At 40.7% G+C, this 21,136-nt stretch overlaps 1 protein-coding gene across 3 annotated transcripts in view; it reads right to left on the minus strand.

Moving 5' to 3' along the window:
- The window catches only part of elf4 (E74 like ETS transcription factor 4), a 41,516-nt gene that overhangs the window by 5,010 nt on the left and 15,370 nt on the right, over positions 1–21,136 (minus strand). For all 3 annotated transcript variants that reach the window (XM_011479914.3, XM_011479913.3, XM_020706433.2), the window contains 6 exons: positions 6,891–7,177; positions 2,971–3,145; positions 2,094–2,198; positions 1,855–2,016; positions 1,667–1,750; positions 859–1,051 (listed from right to left, as the gene is read on the minus strand). In XM_011479914.3, the coding sequence (XP_011478216.1) occupies positions 859–1,051; positions 1,667–1,750; positions 1,855–2,016; positions 2,094–2,198; positions 2,971–3,145; positions 6,891–6,962 (791 nt within the window). In that variant the 5' untranslated portion in view covers positions 6,963–7,177. The remainder of the gene's footprint in view (positions 1–858; positions 1,052–1,666; positions 1,751–1,854; positions 2,017–2,093; positions 2,199–2,970; positions 3,146–6,890; positions 7,178–21,136) is intronic.

Consider the following 21,136-nt stretch of genomic DNA (forward strand, 5'->3'; position numbering starts at 1 on the left):
GCAGACTCTGTAGTAAACATTTAGCGTCACACAGACCTTTGGTTACACCTTTCATCTGTCTTACGAGTGATATATATTTAGGGCTGGGTACCCTTGGGGTTTTATCCGGTAACAGTGACTTTTGCCAGTATTTAACCCTTGTGCTATCCTAGGCACTTTAACATTGGGAGTTGGGTCATCTAGACCCACTAGTCAGTGCTCTGAACCTTTTTTCTTCAATGGTTTGTGATATTCACTGGTGTCCATGGATTACATGAAATCTTTCCACCTTTATCCACCTTTGTCATGTTAGGGAGAACACGTCAATGTGGGGGTGGGGTCATCTAAGGTAGCACAAGGGTTAAACGGTGCTAAAAACTGTACTGCAATGCAGACTTTTCCCAAAAATGTGCAAATGTGAGAAAGCAGCATCACAGGTTCCTGCATAGCCTAAATGTACCTAAACTGTTTGTTTCTCCATTATTCTCACCATGTGGATGATCAATTAATATTTTAATCATTTGAAACCGACGCGCCCTGCGGCCTCTTCTTTACGGCCCCTCTGCTCTGCGTTGCGTTTGTGTGTTGGTGTGGGCGGGGCGCTCTAAGAACAGAAACCAGACGTCGGTTCTGATCTGTGGCAGACCTTGCAGCTCCTTTGTTTCCTTGCCGACAACACGGAGGGAACTGATCAAAGGCAGACAGTCAAGTGGACACGACAAAATATCGACATGGCAAAGATCAGCGGCAATGATGCTCTTTGTCTGACTCCCAGAATGGCGTTCCCACAGGCGCTGTGACATCACGTGCAAAGGGGTTTATAAACAAATCCATTAAGTTGTGTCTTCAAAGTGAAGCTCATTAGCATGTTGCTCGTACCTGAGAGCTCTCCCCATGGTCTCGTAGTTCATGTCGGGCTTGTTCTTGTGTTTGCCCCACAGCTTTGAAACCGCTTTGGAGTCCACCAGCTTGAAGATGCCTTTCTCTCTCTGAGTCCATTTGATGTATTTGGGACAGGTGTTTTTGTCCTGCAGCAGGGCCAGCAGGAATTCCCACAGGTAGATGGTGTTCCCTGCAAATCGAAGGGAAACAATCGGACTGGGTTTTATCACCTTGGTGCATCGGACACATCTGGTGCAGCCTCACAATTTATTTGGAAATGACGTTTGGGTGAGGAAAGCTGCAAGGCTCCTTCTAGTGTTAGCTGTGAGTGTGCACGTGAGGCCTGGAAGGGAATTAATTCTACCAAACCTGGGAAACGATTACTCTAATTTGTGAGATGCTTTGGTGGTTAAAAACAGCAACACTCCCTGAAGTCACTTGTATCCCAGACAGCACGGCAGGGTGATGTATATGTGTGCAGCTGAACCTGCATTCCCCAGCCCCCTCCTCTTTGTGTCACACTGAATGGTGCAGTGAGAGTTCACACAGAGCGGCTCTACCCCCTTCTATCAGAAGAGCATCAGTGTGCCTTCCAGCCTGCAATCATTTCTGTATCCCTGTGAAGCACGGCACTCTGAGATCCCCTCATCCATTAACTAGGCCTGATTCAGCCCCGGTGGACTGCAGGGGTGGAGAAGTGCTGTTTACACACTCTGCATGAGGAAACGGAGCGTTCACAAGGGGAGGAGAGACCTTGATTTTTATTGGCTCGTTACCAAAAGGTGGACTGGTTAGCGAGCCTTACCTTTTCCCTCTTTGCTCTTTTTCCTAAGAGGCAGGTTAGGGGTGGTGATGGGAGAGCAGGGACGCACCGCCCGCGGCTTTCGCACTATGATTCAAAATAATGACATGGGGTGGAAGGCCACGGTGAAATTAATTACCTGTGCTGCTAAATCTTTTATGCAGAGTGGGTTAGGAGGAAAACAGGCATACCTTTGGTTTTTTTCTGAGGTTTCAGCGAAAACTTTTGAGGATTGTCGTCCATGGATGAGGTGTCCTCGTCTAATGACACGTCAAGGGCAACGTTGTCCATCTGGTCCGGTCTCAGTGGGGTGTAAGTCAGCTCTGACTCCAGAAGAGTGCTGTAAGTGTGGACTACACACACAATAGACACGAAAATGTTACAAAAAATGTAAAATTAAAAAAGTAGGAAGCCGTGCAAATGAACTCACTCATACGCTTCTCATCCAAAATGTTGTTTGGAGACTCCATGTTGAGAAGAGCTGCAGCGGCTTCGTTTGTTTCCATGCTGTCTTCTGCTCCGGAGACGGTTGTTTCTGTCCAAAACATGTCCGTAAATTCAGCTAATTGACAACTTCATAAGTTCATATTTTGTATGCAATGTATTGAGTTAACTGCACTACAAATATTAAAACCTGTAAGATATGACAAATAATATAGATTATTATACTTGATTTGAGACACGATAACTTTAACAAGTAATGTTCCTGAAAAAGGGGAATTCTTTTTTTTTTCAAATACATCCTTAAATCGTAGTAGTCCCTGAACTCACCGCAAAGTTTGCCAATCACATCGGCAATTCAGTTTTAATTTTAAATTGAACAAATACAGTACAGACTAAAAGTTTGGACACACCATCCCATTCATTTGAATGAGAAAGTGTGTCCAGACTTTTGGTCTGTACTGTAGGTTTAAAAAAGTTTTTAGCTCTGAAATGTTTAGTTTAAAAATATTAAATAAAAGAGTTATGTCACATCTTCCACTGTCTTTTAGATCAATTTCTCCTTGTTTTGACCCTATCTATGCTTTGTTTATAGAATTATGCATGTTCACGTTGTCTCAGCGTGTTTCATCTTTTGTTAAAAACTTTAGAACTATTTGATCTTAATTTTGGGTGAATTTTTGCCATACAAAATGACAACATTTTCCACTTGGTAAGGAGTTTTATTGGACAGTTTCAGGTTCATTGTGGGGTTGCGATATAATCAAAAATCTGTGAAAAAAGAAGCTGGGGATGTACTAAAAAGATGGATATCATCATCAAACTATCAGATATTTAATTGTTTTTTATGAATCTATCTTTTGTACCTGAGAGGTCCACGCCTCCTGTCAGGATGGAAGGTTCTTCCACCACGTGGAGCGTGGAGTCCACCATGATTCCATTGGTCACTTCATCTGACTCCAGGCCTGAGTAGACCTGCAGCAGATCTGCTGTTGGCACCTGCTCCACGATCACAGCTGGGAATACTGACGGATCGTCCAGCTGAGAGCAGAGAGAACATCCACACGGTCAACGCACATCATGAGATCCAGCCGGAAGCTGAAGGTGTCTCGACACACCTGATGAGAGGCCGATAGGCTGGATTTTGGAATAAAAAAGTGTGTTTGTTTCTCCTAAAACACTTTAGAAGGTCCACAATAAATGTATTTAAAGTTCTAACTAGCTTTTGTGCATGTGTGTGTGTGAGTTTGCGTGCGTGCGTGCATTGTTTTGGTTGCCTATTAGAATATTGCACATTTGTGGTGAATTCCAGCTAATGTGGAGGCACACAGCGTGGAGGAGAGCTCATTCCTGTTGTGTTAGAACAGCCCGGAGGGACCAGCTGAAAAAGATGGGGACCAGCTGTATGATCTGCCCCACTTCTCCTAAGAAGTTAATCCTATGCTCAGAAATTATATAACCCCAAATGAATGTTAATGGACCAGACACGAGATGCCGACGAGCCCCTTCTTCATCATGCTCTGGGAATTCGAACCTTCCCGTTTTATTTCACTGTGAGCGCAGAGTGACGCGGCGAGGCCCGACGTTTACTGAGGGAGTTACAAGAGGGTGGGCCCGACCATCCCATGCCATCTGAACACTAAGCACGCTGGAGAGCTCTTCAAACGCAGATCGTGTCAAGAAGTGTCACTGGGTGGCTGGTTCGTGACGGGGCGCGAGGCGCGGGGACTAATTCTGCCCTTCAAATCCACGAGTGGCTCGTTTCTCTGGGCGAAAGCTGTTGTGCACAGAGTAGGAGCGGCACACAGCATAAGGGGCAGCTCTTATGTAGAAGTCATCAATTTATGAAAATGTCATACAGGTGTGGGTGAATAAACAAAAACAAAAAAAGAGGGTAATTTTGGGCATCTAAAAGCCCACCAGCAGATGGCAGCAAACTACTCTTCAAAGGAAATAATGTGCATTTTTTCACACACTTCAGATTGAAAAGTATGATGAGGCAACCCCTATTAAAAGTTTCTATTTGCATCATGAGATTATTTATAGTTTAAAACAAAACAAACTTTTTTAGGCTAAAAAGTTTTTTAAAAATTGGGTCCTGGTTGAACATTTTCAGCATGTTCCTTTGTTTTTAATTGGAAACCTCACGTGAGAAAGCATCAATCCCAACGTAAATGGTTTTCTGATGATAAGATTCCATAATTTAAGACGGAATGACAGAAAAGTGCAGTCGGTGGGGCGTGAAGAAAGGTTTGTGTGTCTCTTTTAGCACAAATGTCCATTGTTGGGTTGAACCTTAGGGGCATGCCAGGTGTCCAGGCCTTGAGTCTGTTTAGGAGGGGAGGCGGGGGCATTCAAGTGCATGCCTACAGACTTTTCTCTGCTACACTTTAACCAGGAAACTAACAGACCTGCTCGTTTTTTTTTTTTTTTTTTTAACAAGGTGCAATGTGGCTAAGCCTCCCCAGCAGCAGCCCCACCAGGCATTACTCCACGTGTTTATTAAGTTCCATATACCCCGTAAATAATGGCGGTATGTTGGAGCCTAAAGCACGCCCGCTCCACATGATGTCTATCAGAGCTTAAAAGATCAAAAACACGCAGTTCACGCCGTCTCAGCAGGAAAAACGGAGGGGCCTACTGGACCTATTATAACCCTGAGTTTTGCTTTGACTTCAGGCGCTATCTCCCTGACATACACCAAATGCTTTTCATTAATCAGAAGACAGACACTGTCCGGGAGCTAGACATCAAGGCTACTGTGGTTTCTTGGACTTTAATGATGTTTGGCGTCCTTGGGTAAAAGTTGAGCACACGTATCGGCAGATAAAAGGCATTTTGACTGTTGGTCGGCTGAGATCCGTGCTTCCACCTCGCCCTGTCAGACGCTAACTGAATCCCACAGTCTGCTGACAGAGCAGGAGGCACGTGACTCTGCTGTCTCTGATCTTTGAATGGGATCTGTCTTTTGTGGGGCGCTTGTACTGTCATGTTTAAATCAGGATTTGACTCTCTAAAAAAGGCAGGAAACCTGCCAATCATGACTGCTATCAACCAGGACTCTATAACTCCTACAAAAGCGGATGGTCCTCTTTATCGGCTCGAACAGTCGCAGGGAAACAGGTGTGATAAGAATCGGGTCGATTTGCATTTCTGAGTTCCCTATTTTTGCCTTTAAAAGCAATATCATCTGTGAAGGCTGTTCCCCACCCCCTGCTCTCTTCTGCTTTACCTGTTCTGCCACAATGGAGTTCAACTGTCAGTACACCTTCAGTATCCCTATTGTGCCACCATTTTCAGAACAAACAGGGTCTAACTCATCCTCTAAAACGCTAACATCTCTGGTTTGAAACAAGCCTTATCTTGCGTATTTTAGTTTAAAAAAATGTTTTTTTTGACCCACATTTCAGATAAAACTAAAAAACGTCAACTCAATGTCAGCAGTAGAAACCCAACAGTGGTGAAGCTCCACAGTTGTGGGTCTTTTGCTGGGCAGCACCATGACTGTAAATCCACAGGCTTTCAGAACAGGCTGAGAGGGTGATACGTGGAACAAAACTCTTGCTCTGGAACAATGCAAGACCTTTTCGCTCAATGATCCTTTACCCCACAGGCAGCAGTGTAACTGGTCTGTCAGGTTAGGCCTGAAGCCCTGCTATTTAGGGATCAAGTAACCACCTGCCACTCTTAGATACACACATTTGCAGATACAAGTACAGGTAAACACACATCTATCTTCACGACAAACAAGCCTGCGCCACCTTATTCAAAGGGAGAAGAGATAACCGCACAAACGAGCAGAAACAAGATTCACAGGTACAGGTTTGCACCATCTTCGCAGAAACTGCAACCTTTGTGCCCTGAACTCATGGCTGGGCCCCACCCGCTCCCTCCCACGCACCCTCACCTCACTGCAGGTTCTGCAATCTTTCCAGCCCTGTGCTCCAGCAGCCCACACTCCCATTCCCAGACCTCCACCCAGCTCAGGTCAGTGTTACACTTCACAGGCTAATCCCAGAGGCTGCACTGTTTTTACAGTTTGGCTTTAAAAACAACTAATTGATCACAAACACTATGTCAAAAGACACACTATTTGATACTCGCAAAGATTTACAACCTTGTTTTTAGACTTACAAGATACTTTCCAGGTTATTTATCTAGTCTTTGCTCTACAACTTTCCAAACTTTACTTTAAATCGGTACAGTTGAAAATGGTTTTGCCTCATTAAGAGCTAGGATCTAGAAATAATGAAATGATAATTAAAATGAAAAAATTGATTGTTTAAAAATTCTAGATTTAAGGGCTAGTTTTAGATTTTATGAGGACTTATTAATAGGGGGTCAACTTCGATAGTATTCTCATTTTGTTCACATTTTGTCATTTCCACTATTTACTTTAGTTTTTTGACACCATAATCAAATGAACCACAAATGTGTGTATAAAAACTAGAAAAATACAAACCATTTGATTAAAACTAGCAAAACAACCTATTATTCGGCTGCATACAATTCAATTTGAACTAATTCTATCTAACGGTCTACGCTATTTTAGCTTATTTTTCCCTTTATTGAATGCTTATGATAAACTCCTTATTTCTAGAATTCTTCTAAGTAAAAATGACTTGCTGCATGGACGATTCACTTTACTATTTTCACCCTAAGATTAATGCTCTTTTTTTTAGGTTCTGTCAGGTCTTGTTTTATTCAATCATGAACTGTGTAAATGAGAGGCCCAATCCAGGATGGAAATGAAGTTTCAAGAGCCGCTTCTCGGCGGGACAGATACCTGATTGATTTCGTCCATCCCGTTGCTGGCAAACTCAAACACCAGTTCACTGGGTTGTACAGCAGTCGTCATGGCAGTGGAGGGCAGAGGGCAGGGCGAAATGTGCCCACTGGGACTTCTCCGTCTCTGCTTCGCGTCAGAAAAACCGCCCCTGTCTCGTCCTGATCCCGACACGGAGACGTTCTGCGAGACCGAGACCACCAGTTTCAGAGGAGTCCTGCGGCCCAGGTGGGAGCGGCCTCGTCTCCCTCAGATGCAGAGGCTGGGCCCCGCTGGAGCTCCTACACCTGCCGAACATAGAGAGGGGGGGGTCATCATGCATGTTGGATCAGCTGAATTTTAATGAAAAACAAGAGGCAGCAACCAGCAGATATAATCACAGTGTTTGCTCTTCATAACCTGCATAGCCTTTCACTGTGATGAGGTTTTCTCTCTATTTTTTATAAAAAGATGATTTTTGTCAACAGCAACAATAAAAACTAACTTTATTTTAACATATTTCCTTTTTAGTTCATTAAACTATTTACAAGACAAGTGAGCCCACACCCACAATGTGTTTTTTAAGCTAAATAATCTGGTAAAATAATTGTAAAAAACATGTAGTAAACATTTATCATGATAAATTTCTAACAATCCAAAATGCTGAAATGTGTTTTCAGGCCATGACACAGTTTTTTAGAGGGAATTTTTAGATTAAAGAATGAATAGAAAACAACAAAAACAAAAATAGGTCATGTCCTGGTTTCTGGGGCACTCTTGAGCAGATTTTTGAGGATTCATTTTGCACTTTTATAGCACTATCTTAAGTTTAGTTTTGGACCTTCAGCTTTAAATTTAAGGTGTTAATTTCAAAAAAGAGAGAATTAGTTGATCCTGATCAGAAGATCCTAAGTTGAAAAGTTCCTCATTAATTCAATGTGACAGCAAAAACAATTCAGCAAACATCAGAAGAAATGATGTTTGATTCTCATGTAAGAACTAAAAGCTGTTCCTTCAGAATTATCTGACCCTCCAGCACAGATCACGAAACCTTCACATCAGCTGATGTAGGGATTAAAACAATGGGAGGGCCCCCCCCCCCCCACTTGAAACCCAAACGAAAGCTCGTCTGATGATGCTCTGAAAGGCTCTCTGTGCTCACCCTCAGGGACTTTTCCTCTGATCACAGAGGGCGGAGGGAAACGGTCTGTCCCCCACCGACCTGATACCAGGAGGACTTGTTTCAGGGATGGAGGATGGGAAAAGGAAGGCTATAGCTCAGTGGGTTAAACAGCAGCTCTTCCAAATGATTGATTGAGGGGGTTCAAATCCCTGAAAGTTTTGAAGCAAGACCACAAATTTCCATCAATGACAGACTGGTGTTGGAGGGAAAAAAATGACCCAAAGGCTTTACCTAATTTATTCAAGCCTTCCCCTTTATATGTTCCTCTCCAAAGCTGCAGTTGAATTATTTTTAGCCCCAAAACTGACAGGATTTTAAGAGAAGGTAGAAAACTTTGGAAAAATGTGGGGAGCATCTGTCATTTTTGTTCTTTGACAGAACAAAAGCTTGTAAATATACAGCCTGTAAAAACTCCACTTTGGAGCAGAGAAGAGATCCAGGGAAACTAAATCCGCAGGGTAGTGTGTCTCCCCGGTTAATCCCTCTCGCTGTCTGTGCCGTCCTCCGACCGAGCTGGATGCAGCTGCAGCCAGTCTGGAGCTCAGGACACCGGGACTGTGCGCAACCAGGCTCATCCACAGTCAACTCTCTAAATTACAGATGATGAGGCCATAAATCAGTCTGGATTTTTTTTATTAAAGATGCGGTTGGGCATATGTTTGCCTGCAAAATTACATAATTTGCAGCTATATATCGCAGATTGCTCTGTTGACGATCAGATGTCAAGACGCCATCAGTCCAAACAGCCCAGATAACTGCTTCAGGAGAGCCAGCCATCAGTCAGATGTGGCACATTATTCCCAGCAACAGCAGGATTGTCCCAAAAAAGCTATGTTCACAACGGGCACGTTCAATAACTGGCCAAATAGTTCTTGAACACACACTGTGTTCACACTTGACAAACAGGGAAGGGTTTCTTGTTCTTCTTCTTCTACAGTTTAGTAGTAAATGTCTGCCACCTACACTTGGAAGAGGCTTGATGTGAATTGTAAAAGCGGTACAAATCTGGCAAATCTTGCTCGTGGCTTTTTCTTTCACAACTCTACTCCGGTATATGAAAGACTTGGCGTCATATAATCACGTACAAACTGCAATCATCAATTTCTCCTCCACAGTCAATTTAGAAAAGGTTGACACATAAATTAAAGGGAACACCATCTATACGTCGCTACCAAATTCTAGTCCCTGACTCAAAGTCCAACCTGGTTTAACTGCACCAGTTTGGATCATGAAGAGAACAGACGATGGAGGGATTCTACTGCGAGGTTAGTCAATGCACCACAGTCTGCTCTGCCTGTGACTTGCTCTGGGCGGGGCCCTCTTTTGACAGACTTTCAGTATTTAAGTGTGGTTACCAGGAAAGATGCATTGAGACCAAAATGCTTAACCAGTGTCCTGTGATGAAATCTAACCCAACACAAGTGTTGCATCTAGTTCTGACATTTCTGCACCAAAGTGTTCTGAAACAGTCATTTAATCAGATTTAATACAAACCTGCAACACTATGCAAACACCCCCTTAAACCACAACACCAGTGGCTGTCGTAGAACGGACAGAAATGTCTTTCTCCTTTTTTGGTGGCAAACAAGTCTCAAATAGTGTCTGTTACAAGAAAAAAAAAACAGTTTGCTTTTTTGCCTAAAGCAGCTGCAGGTTCCAGCTGTGAGACTGAAACAATTCAGTCAAATTTGTGGGTTCACATGCGGCTCGGACTCCCCTCAGATTAAACATATGACCGTTTTGATCAGACTTCACAAGCACAGCTTTATGAAATCTTTACTTTTGTGTCAAAAGCTGAGAATCCCTAGTGACATTCCACAGTGGGAAAACAGATGTTCCGTTTTGTTTAATGAACTGAGTGGCTTAAAAAAAAGCATCACTACGTAGTTGAAAAACTTACATTTGAGCCCCACTCACCAACACTTAACTAAGGTTGGAGTACAGATAAATAGTATACAAATTTAGAGGCTGAACCAGTGGAGCTAAAGGCCATCGATAAACACAGTTTTACAGCCACAAACCTTGCATACTCTGACTAAAATTATGCATTTTGAGTTTAAAACATGTTCTTGTGGTATTTTTCTGATGATGGAGGACATGTAGAAAGAAAATTAACATAAAATTTGCATTTCTGAGTATTTCTTTTTTCAAATAGTTCCGAAACAGGCGCAGTTAAATAAATATGGTGTTGAAAAATGAGATTATTTGTGACATTAAAAAAACACTGGCCGGACCACAAGCTCCCTGCTCCGCTCTGTTCTGATGCATCCACTTGCAGACAAATGGATCCATGTACGTCTTTGTTTTTTTCTCGTCTGACCTAGAATCTGACTCAACCCTGTGCAGCTGGATAGCTCCAATATTTCTTACCATTCTTGAGCCGGTAATATTAGGTTCAGGGTTGTGAGGGTATGTAAGATAGCGGGTAGCAGCTGAGTGACGGGGGGTGGGGAGATTAGTTCACGCCAACAGTTCCGCCCACAACTCCAGAGGCAAATTTCTAATGAACTCCTATCGCTCTGCAGAAACTATGTCCAACAAACGGCGTTCCACAATCATAATTAAAAGACCCTTGGGAATGCTTTGAGGATAAATTAATAGATGATCAGAGTGGGAGTTTAATAAGAAAAAAAATGACTGTTTAGTTTAATCTGATGTAACATAAACATCCTAAATATTAGCTGTGGTTATAATTTGTCACTGTAATCCAGCCAGGCAGTCCATCAGTTTGTGTTGTTGAAATATTCTGACCAAAGCCGAGGGATTCTTCCAGTCCTTCAGCGCCTGTCACTGTCAGACATGTGGAGATCTGGAAGGAGTCCGACGCAAATACCGGTCTACTCCACCCCAACAGCATGGTGACTGCCAGTCGCAATAACAACCAATTAGAGTCAGGATTCATGAACAAATGGAGCATTCCCAGAAGGCTTTACTTCCCCCCGCTTTGGTCTCTTCAGCTGAGCTCATTGTTGACCATGAAAGGAGGTAATTTAAGCCAATTGAATGACTACGCAGTGACTCACCCTGCATGTGGTAAGTGCAAACATTGTGATATGCAAGAAAACGGAGCAGGCAGACGTTAGCGTATCAGCTCGTATAGCAAACCCGCACACTTGATTAAGAGGAAGACGCTTCAGTTCTCACGATTGCAACACAACAATTAGAGGTATTTTAAGACCCGCAGCAGCTGTTAAAAAAATTGGCGATGGCAGTGGCATTTCAAAAACTTCAGTCACTAAATATAACACGGATCTATCATGTTTTTTTGTTTTTGATTTTTACATCAACAAATCTCTTTGAAATCACAAAACTGTCATCACTGACAACTCATTAAATCTGACAAATACTTAGTTCACAAAAGCCCTAAGGTTTTAGCTTTATACTGAAAGGATGTCAGCACAAGCATAAGTCGAGCCCCATCACATAAAAAGAAGATCCTGTCAGCATGCTGTTTTTGCAGGATCCTCTGGGTTCCTGTGGAGGAAATGACTCAGTGGCACGACTTTTCAGCTCGTTACTGGAGCTCTGTGATAGCCCATATGGGTATCAAGGGATCCCGATCACTTCTGGACAGCGTTTTACACTGACATAATTAAACTACCCAGCCATGTGTAACAACAGCGTTTATGGCAACCAGGCAAAATGACTAAACAGCTAACAAATTCAAAGTAGTGTTGATGAAAGAAGAATAAGACATCTTGACACAACGAGACGAGAAATAAGGGTGCCTTAGTCCTAGAAAAAAATGAAAAAATCAGACGTGGTTTTTCAGAATTGCTTCAGCACTTTGTCAGCAACATCAGAACTGTTTTGTACACATTATTTTCTGACTGTGTAGATTTTGCTCACCACCAGGTTTTGCACAACACACTGTTTCACACCACATGTTTGAACTCAACTTTGCTGAGCAGAATAAAGTAGAATCGTCACGGCGACCCGGAGAACAAACAGTGTGTGCACCAGAATTAAGTACAGGCTGTGGTTCAGTGTGCAGCCGCAGAGCATCAGCAACGCACACAGCACTTCATCCCAAGCAGCCCTCACACAAACAAGCTTCAAATTCGTTGTTTTCTGCCATGGCAGTCCAAAACATGACAAATAGAGCTGCCGGTGAGGTTATTATTAGTATTGTAACTGTACAACCAGCTTCAAAATGTTTGCATGAATGTTTGAGCCAAATCAAGCGAAAAGATAGGTTATTGGGCTTTGCTTTACCAGGGTCAACTGAAGACTGAGGGAAAAAAGTCACCTCAAATGCAAGTTCTCAGAAAAAGAATGGAATTTAATCTCATCTCCTGCAATTCTTGTACTTTTCCACTCAATCTTTGGGCTCTGGATGAAGCACTGCTTCCCCCCTGTAGCACATATTCATTTTGCCAAACATCATTTGGTTTCAGAAATGTAAATGAGGCATTTGTAGCATCCTAGCTTTAGCTTTTAGCTTATAGCTTTAGCTTACATTAGCTCTGTGATAAAAGTTATGTTAAGTCCTCAAGGAGTACAGTTAAAAAAGTCTTCCTAGACCCCAAACTGTTTTATTATAGTTTGATCACTGCTTCATTCGACACTTTCTTGGTCAAAAATTTTTAACACAAGTTTATCACTCCTTAGAAAAAGTAGTCTATTTAAGTGTCCTACAGGTTTAATTATGTAAACTATGTCCGAACTCCCTCGCTACATCAGAACTACTAAAAAAATGATATAGTGCTGGACTATCTAGTGCCCTGAGTTTTAACTGTAAACCGGGCACTGTGCTCACTGTTTTTATTTTTTTAAACGGAAAACATTACGTCACAGATTTTCCGAAGAGAAAACCTAATGAAAACAAACATTTTCTAAAGACTATTTATGAGTCCACTGTGTTCTGATGATGAAAACATGGATGATTTATGAATAGAAAAAATATATATAGTTTTTTTCACATGAAAAATGCTTCATTGCAATACATTGTGGTCAAAATTCACCAATCTAGTGAGCATTTATTCACACTAGTTTTCCGCAGAGACTTCTAGGAAATTTATAGGGCACTCAATTTTGGAACAGCTCCACAAAATGGTGAACACACTTTATGGTGCACTAAGTAGTGAGTAGTGAAGGAATTGAAACACAACTGTAGCCTTCATTCCTCAGGGAGTACAGTTTAAAAATGTCCTCTTAGACCACATTCCTGCTTCATTCCATATTTTTTCAGTCAAGTATTTATAACACAAATGTGTCTCCCCTTGGCAAAACATAGTAAAACTATTATTCTATAAGAACTCAGAACCATTTTTCCTTAAAATGAAAATTATGTTAGATATACGACAGACAAAGTGGAGCAAAGCACACAGATGTTTTTGTGGTACACTGATGTCACTACGGGTTCTTATGGGTTAAGTATGCTTGAATATAAGTATAGCCAGTAGTATACTAACTTCTCACTAAACTGGAACATTTTAAGTTTACAATATAGCCTACAGATTGTACATAAAAAGTAAACTTTAAGTACACTGCCTAACAACGATCATAGACTACGTATTATTGTAGTCCAATTAAATAGACCTTTTTTTTTCCTAAGACTCCCACTGATCTCATTTCAATTTTTTAAAAGTGAGAGAAAGTTTTTTTTTAAACTGTGGGCTGAGGTAAAACTAGGTTTTTGAAAAATAAAATCAAAAAAGACACCCACAAAGTGACCTGTGAATTCTGCATTGACAGGAACAGCATCAGCAAGCAGAGGGTTTCTGCTGCTTCCTGTCTGTTAAACCACACTCAGAAGAAAAATTCTTCTTCGGTGTAAGAGCGGAAAGTTCTCAACTCCCCCTCCTTCCCTCTCCGACAACATGCTACTCTCATAGACATGTATTTGCTACACAGGTAGTATTTCCTGCATGATTCATAAAGAAACTTCATGTAGTGGGACATAAAACATTCTTTAACTCATTCGTGGACAATTTTCCTTTTCAATTCTTTGATTAAATCTAGTACTGACTGAACAGTGGAATGTGATTGGTTACATAAAAACGTACAAAATAAGAGTCTAAGCATTTGGCGTTTGCTACGCTCTGGTACTTTGCAGAAGGTGGTGTTGTTCTAAAGGACCACAGAGGCTCTCTGAAGCCACACCTGTCATTTAAAGATATCTCCTACCCCACAATGCTGACACAAGGAGAGCAGAGGCAGACAGCACTGCCCCCTCCACCCCTCCACACACACATGTATCTACACTGTGAGTCAGTTTCAGGCAAATTCTTAGAAGAAAATACAGTTCCTGTTACTTCACTTTCATGTAAGAATAAAGCTCAGTTGTGTTTAGCACACAAATGCACTGCTTTTCCGTCTGGAAAAACACCTTTCAGTCTTTGACTCTAACCATTTATTTAAAATTCTATTAATTCTACTGCTATTAGGATTACAATTGAAAACTAAATGCTGTTGTTTGCTTTAATCATCCGTTTCTACTATGTGGTAACAGGCCACATGCCGCAGATAGGAAGAAACTGACGTTTTGAAAAAGGACAGGAAATTGCAGCAAAGTATCAGAAAGACAATTGCACATCTGAACATGCTGGCTGTCTCTCTGGTGCTCTGAGAATACCCCTGCAGATCTGGATGTTGTCGGTAATTCTGACCTAAAGCAGTGTGTCTAAGTGAAATAAAAAAGCCTCATCCACCCAAAATCATTGCTTTGGGCAACAGCAGTCATGTCAAATGTGTGTCTGAAGCCGGATCTTCCAGCTAAGACAATCAGCCTGAAGTGACGTCTGAAAGCTGCAATATGAGAAGTGAATGTGAAACCTGCAGTGGAAAAATGACCTTACAAACTATAATAGAGCATCTATATCCCTGCAAAAACTACAGTTTAAGAAAATTTAAAAGAAAAATGTTTTATTTTCTGTCTTGGAAGGAAAAGAAATCTTATCAAGAAAGTTTTCAATGGCAGAATAATCTTATTTTAAGAAAACATGTCGACGTGATCAGAAATTTTCTTACAATGGGAATTCTTAAGACCATTTTTTCTTACATCATTGACAGACACATTTTTTGCCAATCAAAAGATGTTTTTCAACTTTTTAAAGCTTTTTTTACTTATTTCTGAGGGGCCTGGTTTTGGATCTTTAATGGCTTTTTGGCTGTGACACAATGAGATGGAATTAGTAAAAAAAAAATTGAAAAAGAAAGAAAAATACTTAAATGTAGATCTTATTTGTGTGTATGAGAATTTTTCAATGTTTTCCAAAGTAAAGAGAAGCAATATTGTGTCATAATTTGATCTCTGGAGGCTACTGCCATAGCAATTATAATTTGCATGATTTGTAAATGCTACTCTTATATTATATGTGTGCACTTTGAAAAAAGGTAAAACTCCTAAGAAATGATATATTTTTAAGTTAAACATGTGTAGCTGAAACTTATTTTTACAAATTCTGTATGACGGTTAATTATTCTCGCTTCATATCTGATATGATCCTCAGTGAATGTGCCAAGCAGCTGTGTGCACCCCTTTCTGTGTGACAAATTCTGACATAATTCTAAGAGGAAAAAAATATTTAATAAAAGAAAAGTAGAACACACAGGTCTGTGCGGCTGCATGTCACTGCCCAAATATCAGAAATATTTCCCTGTGACTCGTGTTGTCTACTATTGCTATGACTGCTGTGAGGATCTATTTGACGTATGACTTGACTGGTAGAAAAACCTTAACAAGAAAACTGGACAAAATGAAAAGGAAAAATTCAATCCTAGTGGTGGGATTTTTTTAAACAGCAACAACTAACCCAGTTCTTGACATGCCCAGAGTATGACGTGTTTACATTCATACCACTGCTGACATGTCACAGCAGAAGAACAAGCAGAATACCTAGAAAAAGCTCTGCAGCAGAAACCTGAACAAAGCAACATTAAGGATGACTGCTACCGTTCCCTCCCGAACTTTAAACAGCACTGTCAATATTGTTCTAATACAGTTTATCGCACTAAAAACAGCTATCTCACAACAGTTTGTTATCTCAAAAAGCAACATTCCCCCTGGAGTTCATCTTCAGCGTGAACTTTGCCAAAAATACTTGGAGCGTTACACTGAAGAGGGGGACGTGCTCAGATGGAGCTCAGAAATCTCTGGGCTCCAGGTCTGAGTCAAGGTGGAACAGGGGGGCCTGGCTGCAGCACAGGAGGCCGCATACCAAACAGGTCTGAACACACTCGCAGCAATGTGGGGTGAGAGCATGCTTCAAGATGGAACAGAGACACAGAATCTCTGTCAAGTTCCTTTTGCTTCTGACAGTTGGAAGCCTGACTTCCTTTTTCTCCCTCACTGACAGGGACTCTCTCTCTCATTTTCTATTTTAACATCATGGTTTTTTTTTTTATATGAGGCACTTTTATATGAAAAGCGTGCCTACAATCACCAGACTGCTAACTCAGCAGTAACAAGATTCTGTAAGAAAATCAGCCGCCCAGCACAGCCTCCATCGTTTATGCTGTCTCAAATTAAAGCGAGTTGAGACATGCTACAGCTCCTTGTTTTTTTTTTGTTTTAAAGTGCTTAAAGATGGGTTTTGTGACCTCTGGACAGGGCCAGAATAGACGTCGTGGTGGGTTTTTATACCAAACTATTTGCTACCTCTGCTTTATTTAGTCATCAGATAGTGTTATCAGTAAAATCCCCCTGCTTTAAGAAAAAGACGTCGCTCAAGCAACTCTCAGAAATGACACTCACAAGTCTTTTTTTATCATTCATGTGCTAAAAACATAAAAACACCACCCAATGTGTCATTTCTTCACTCTGTCTTGCAGACTCCTCTGATCACATTTCTGTTAAACAGCTAAATCCGCTCTTCTCGCCTGATCCTTCATAAGTCCTTACAGATAGGACCCCTCACACTGAGGCGGCTTAGCCTTTTTAAGGCAGCTTATCTTTGCACAATTGGATACTGGATCAGTGTGGTGTAAGGTGTCACTAGCCAATGTTTCCACCTAATTCTTGATGCCGGTCAACTTGTGCCTGCTTCTACCAACCAGAGAGCAGAGTTCAGGCCTTTTAACAAACCAAAGGGACACTTTAAAGACTCACAACGATGGAAGAAAAAAAAATGTGTGTGTTCTTGTAGCTTTTTCACATGATGGATAACATCTAAAAAGAAAATTAAGCTTAAAAATTGGATTTCTAAATAATTCTTTCTGAAGCAGGAGCACAATAAAAAGCCACAGAAGAAAAACGTGTCGATGCTACAATTGGCAGACCACAATTTCCATTCTGATTCATCCACTTACAGAGAAATAGATCCACGAACGTCTTTGCTTTCCTCGTCCGAGCAGGAATCTGGATCAAAACTGTACGGCTCCAATATTGTTTACCATTTTTGTTACACTAATAATGTTAGGTTGGTGTGAGGGGCTGGAAGCTAGCTATAAAGCTATAAATTGTAAACGGATAGATGACGGAAAATGGGGGCGGGCTCACTCTGCACCACAGAAAATGTGTCCTAGAAAGTTTTGCATAAAACTGGCTTAATCATTATTAAAAGAGCAATAGGAACGCTTTTACAATGATGTTCGGAGTAGGACTTCAATAAAGTCGTGAAGACTATTCTTTATTTCTCACCAACATTTAGTCTGTTTCTGTTGTTTTTGTTTCTACATTGTGTAGCTAGAAACTGACGACGGTTCTCCGATCACCTGTTTGGAGAAGTACTGAAGGTCTGTGCAGGAAGCAGAAGGACAGCCTGTCCAGGTAGGTCAATATTTGAGAAAGCTTTATGAAATATACCTGCTTATGACAGTCAGCAGATGAGGAAGTCACCACCCTCGTGGAGGAGATGTGCATATGTTCACTTAGAGAGAAACAGCTTTTTTAATCAAATAAAAAAGGTTTTAATAGGATTTGTTTTCTAACAATACCAAGATATTACCAAAGCTTCAAAAAAGGAAGAAAATCTGTGAAATATTTATCAAAAAGTTGTAAAAATCTGTGATAATTAGATGAACCTTCACTTCAATGTGACTTTAAATGAGAAAAGCTGGGAGTCATACTCCCAAGGGGGGTTGGCGTTGTGTAGTCCTGATGTGAATCACAATCCAATAACTTAAAGGTAAACAAGGTGCGGCTGTTGCTATGGAGCAATGACACACAGGGGGAGAGGGCCTGCGAAGTGGGCTGTGAGATCTTGCTGACGACCACCGGTGAGCGCGGCCCACATCGCTTCTACCTGTTGGCTAACATGCTGCGACCAGATGGAGCCTAACTAAACTGCACAAGCTGTTCAGCGTTTTTTATGGAGCATCTCAAAACACAGCTTTTCAAAACAGTTGTTTCACAAGAAACGAGGTGTTGCGTGCATTCGCCAGAAAACGCAGACTGCCTCATGTTTTTTATTCAAAGCCTAGATAATAAATGACAAAAAAAAAGAGATCAGGAGATTTGATGTACATGAATCTATTGCTGATGAGCACAAACACAGCTGGAGACATTGTGCTTCTTCATGAAGCCGAGAGAAAAAAGAAAGATTTGAGATATAATTGTGTCTCAAATACAATGACACACACAAAAGAGACAATTCAGAAGGTAAATGACTATTTGAGGACCACTTGTAGCTAAATTAAAAGCCTAAGGGTCTTTTTACTCTAGCATTACAATGTAAGGTGAGAAGAAAACTACGGCGTTTCAATTAAACAGCAGCGGATTATTTTAGGGACTCATTCCAAAATAAATGAGCAGATAAATAATCTTAAATTCCAGCCACATCTTAAAACATTGTAACTCCAGGGTTTAGTAAGTTACTTAAATTCTAAAGGCCATTGTGGCTTTTCCAGATGAGAAGGTTCTGCTAAAGCTTGGACACTATATTTTGATACTGGCAAATATTTATTTAAAGACGATCAGGATATTTTTCCAGGTTCTTTTAACATATTTTTGCTCCACGTCTTTCCAGGCCTTTCGTAAAATCAGCCCACTTGAGAATTTTTATTCTAGAAATAAGGAATTTCTTATTATAAAGGGGTCAAAAATCTTTTACTCTATCCTCTCGACAATAGAAAAACTTGAATGAGGCCTCAAAAAAACTCATATTTTACTTTTTGGTTCAATTATAAGGATGTCCAACAAATGCTGACATGTTAGACTGGCATTCATTGTCATTTTTGAACCCAAAAAATGTAGATTTATGGGGATTTATTAAAACAGGCCAACTTGTGGTAACATGGTATTCTCATTTTGGTCTAAAATGAGTCATTTCCACTTATTACACTAGTTTTTTTTAATCACTGTAATCAAAATGAACTACAATTAGGTACAGAAAAACTCAAAAAACACAAACCATTTTCCTAGGATTAGCAAAGATTATACTTAATCTTGGGCCACACACCTTTTAGTATGAACTAATTCTATCTAACAGGGTTTTTTCCCCTTTTTGAATTCTTGTGTCGAACACCTTTTTTCTAGATTTTGATATCTTATTATAATATTTACCGTGAAGTAAAATTTACTTGGACAGATCAGTTTACTACTTACTAGTGATTTTCTTCTTCAGATTAGTGTTCTTTTCCTATTTTTAGGCTGCCTCTTTTCTCAACAGACACTGGTTCAGCTGGATATGTGGAACCAAAACATCTGGAAACCCACTGTTATGTTTAAAAATTCATACTTTTATTTCCTTTTTATTTAAATTTACACATCTCTTTAAAAGAAAAGGCCACTTTAGCTTAGAGTGAAATGTGACAAACAACCCTATGACGGAACACGATCACAGAGCTACAAACACAAAAGACAAATGTGTTGGATTTCTCTGTTTACGCTGCAAATTGCCACAAATGACCGGTACTTCCAAATAAACACAAGAGAGAGTCAAGATTGACATTTTCATGCCATGGTGGTAGCTTTTATTTAGGACGCCATAAATCTGCATCTGAGGCATGGCTCCACCCACACAGATGCAAGTGAGAAATGAATCTTTATCAAGTTACACGATTCCACCGTTGGAGTTCACTTTGGAAAACGCTCTGTGCATCATCAAATGACAAATCTTTTAAAACTGTTGAAGGCAGATAAATTCCCAGGACTATTATGTAGCAACATTTTTTTTATTGCTATTCAATCAATGGATACAAAAACAGGCAATTTTAACACAAGAAATGCAAGAAAACCCAAGATACTGCTCTGCGCTGACCAGTAAAAACAACAACAAAGCCCTGCTTCACTTCTGCTAGAAAGATGGAGGCTAACAGTTCCGTTTCAAATGCACTTTTTTAGATCTGCAACTGCGTTTTATAAATTACTTTGCAGCACTGACTCATTGTCACAGCAGGTTTGTGGAGTATGTAAGTGGAGACAAGATCTCTGACCATCTTTAAACATTACATACCTTGGAAAGTAAAAAAACTAAAGTCCAGATATGCCACACTTGTGTATTTGCGTGCTGTTTTCATTTTCCACTCTGCTTGACATCATAACCCTTTAATCTTTTACCTATTTCTGCCAGGAGGGCGTTATCAGCCTCATGTAACTGCCCACTCCTTCTGACACCGCGCACCAACATCCATGGCTGGCTGGCTGTTGAGATTTGACCCACTTTAAATTGATTTACATTGATAATAAAGTTTTTTTTTTTAAGTATTTATTCAAACATGTACCCATGAAGTAGGAATGAAAAAAAAACATCAGATATGATGATCACACATCTTTACCTCAGAAACAGCCAGCCAGCCCCAGCATGCTCCGACAACCACCGTTGCAATATGTTGCTCAACGGTCTTAACCTAACACATAGAGATGGTTTTTCTGTGTTTCTGCTACATGTAAACACTAATATACCCTGGGCTTTCAGAGTGAACACAAATGTGTGCCTGGCTCACTGGCACAGTGGCTGTAAAAGCGCCAAAGAAAGTCACTTATTAACTTTCCCCACCCAGATTTTCCCAGCTCAGACTCAGGAGATCAAACTTCCCGTCACAAGTTCTCCAACGTTCAGTTGGTATGGATTCACCAAATATTACTTTTAATGAATACATGCTCCAAATGCTAATATATAAAAAAAAATGTTTTTTTTCAGACTCAGATTTTCCAGCCAAACTTTTAGAAATTCAGTTAGAGTGGGGACAACATAACAAG

This window comes from Oryzias latipes, chromosome 10, assembly GCF_002234675.1.
Source record: "Oryzias latipes chromosome 10, ASM223467v1".
Lineage (NCBI taxonomy): Eukaryota > Metazoa > Chordata > Actinopteri > Beloniformes > Adrianichthyidae > Oryzias > Oryzias latipes.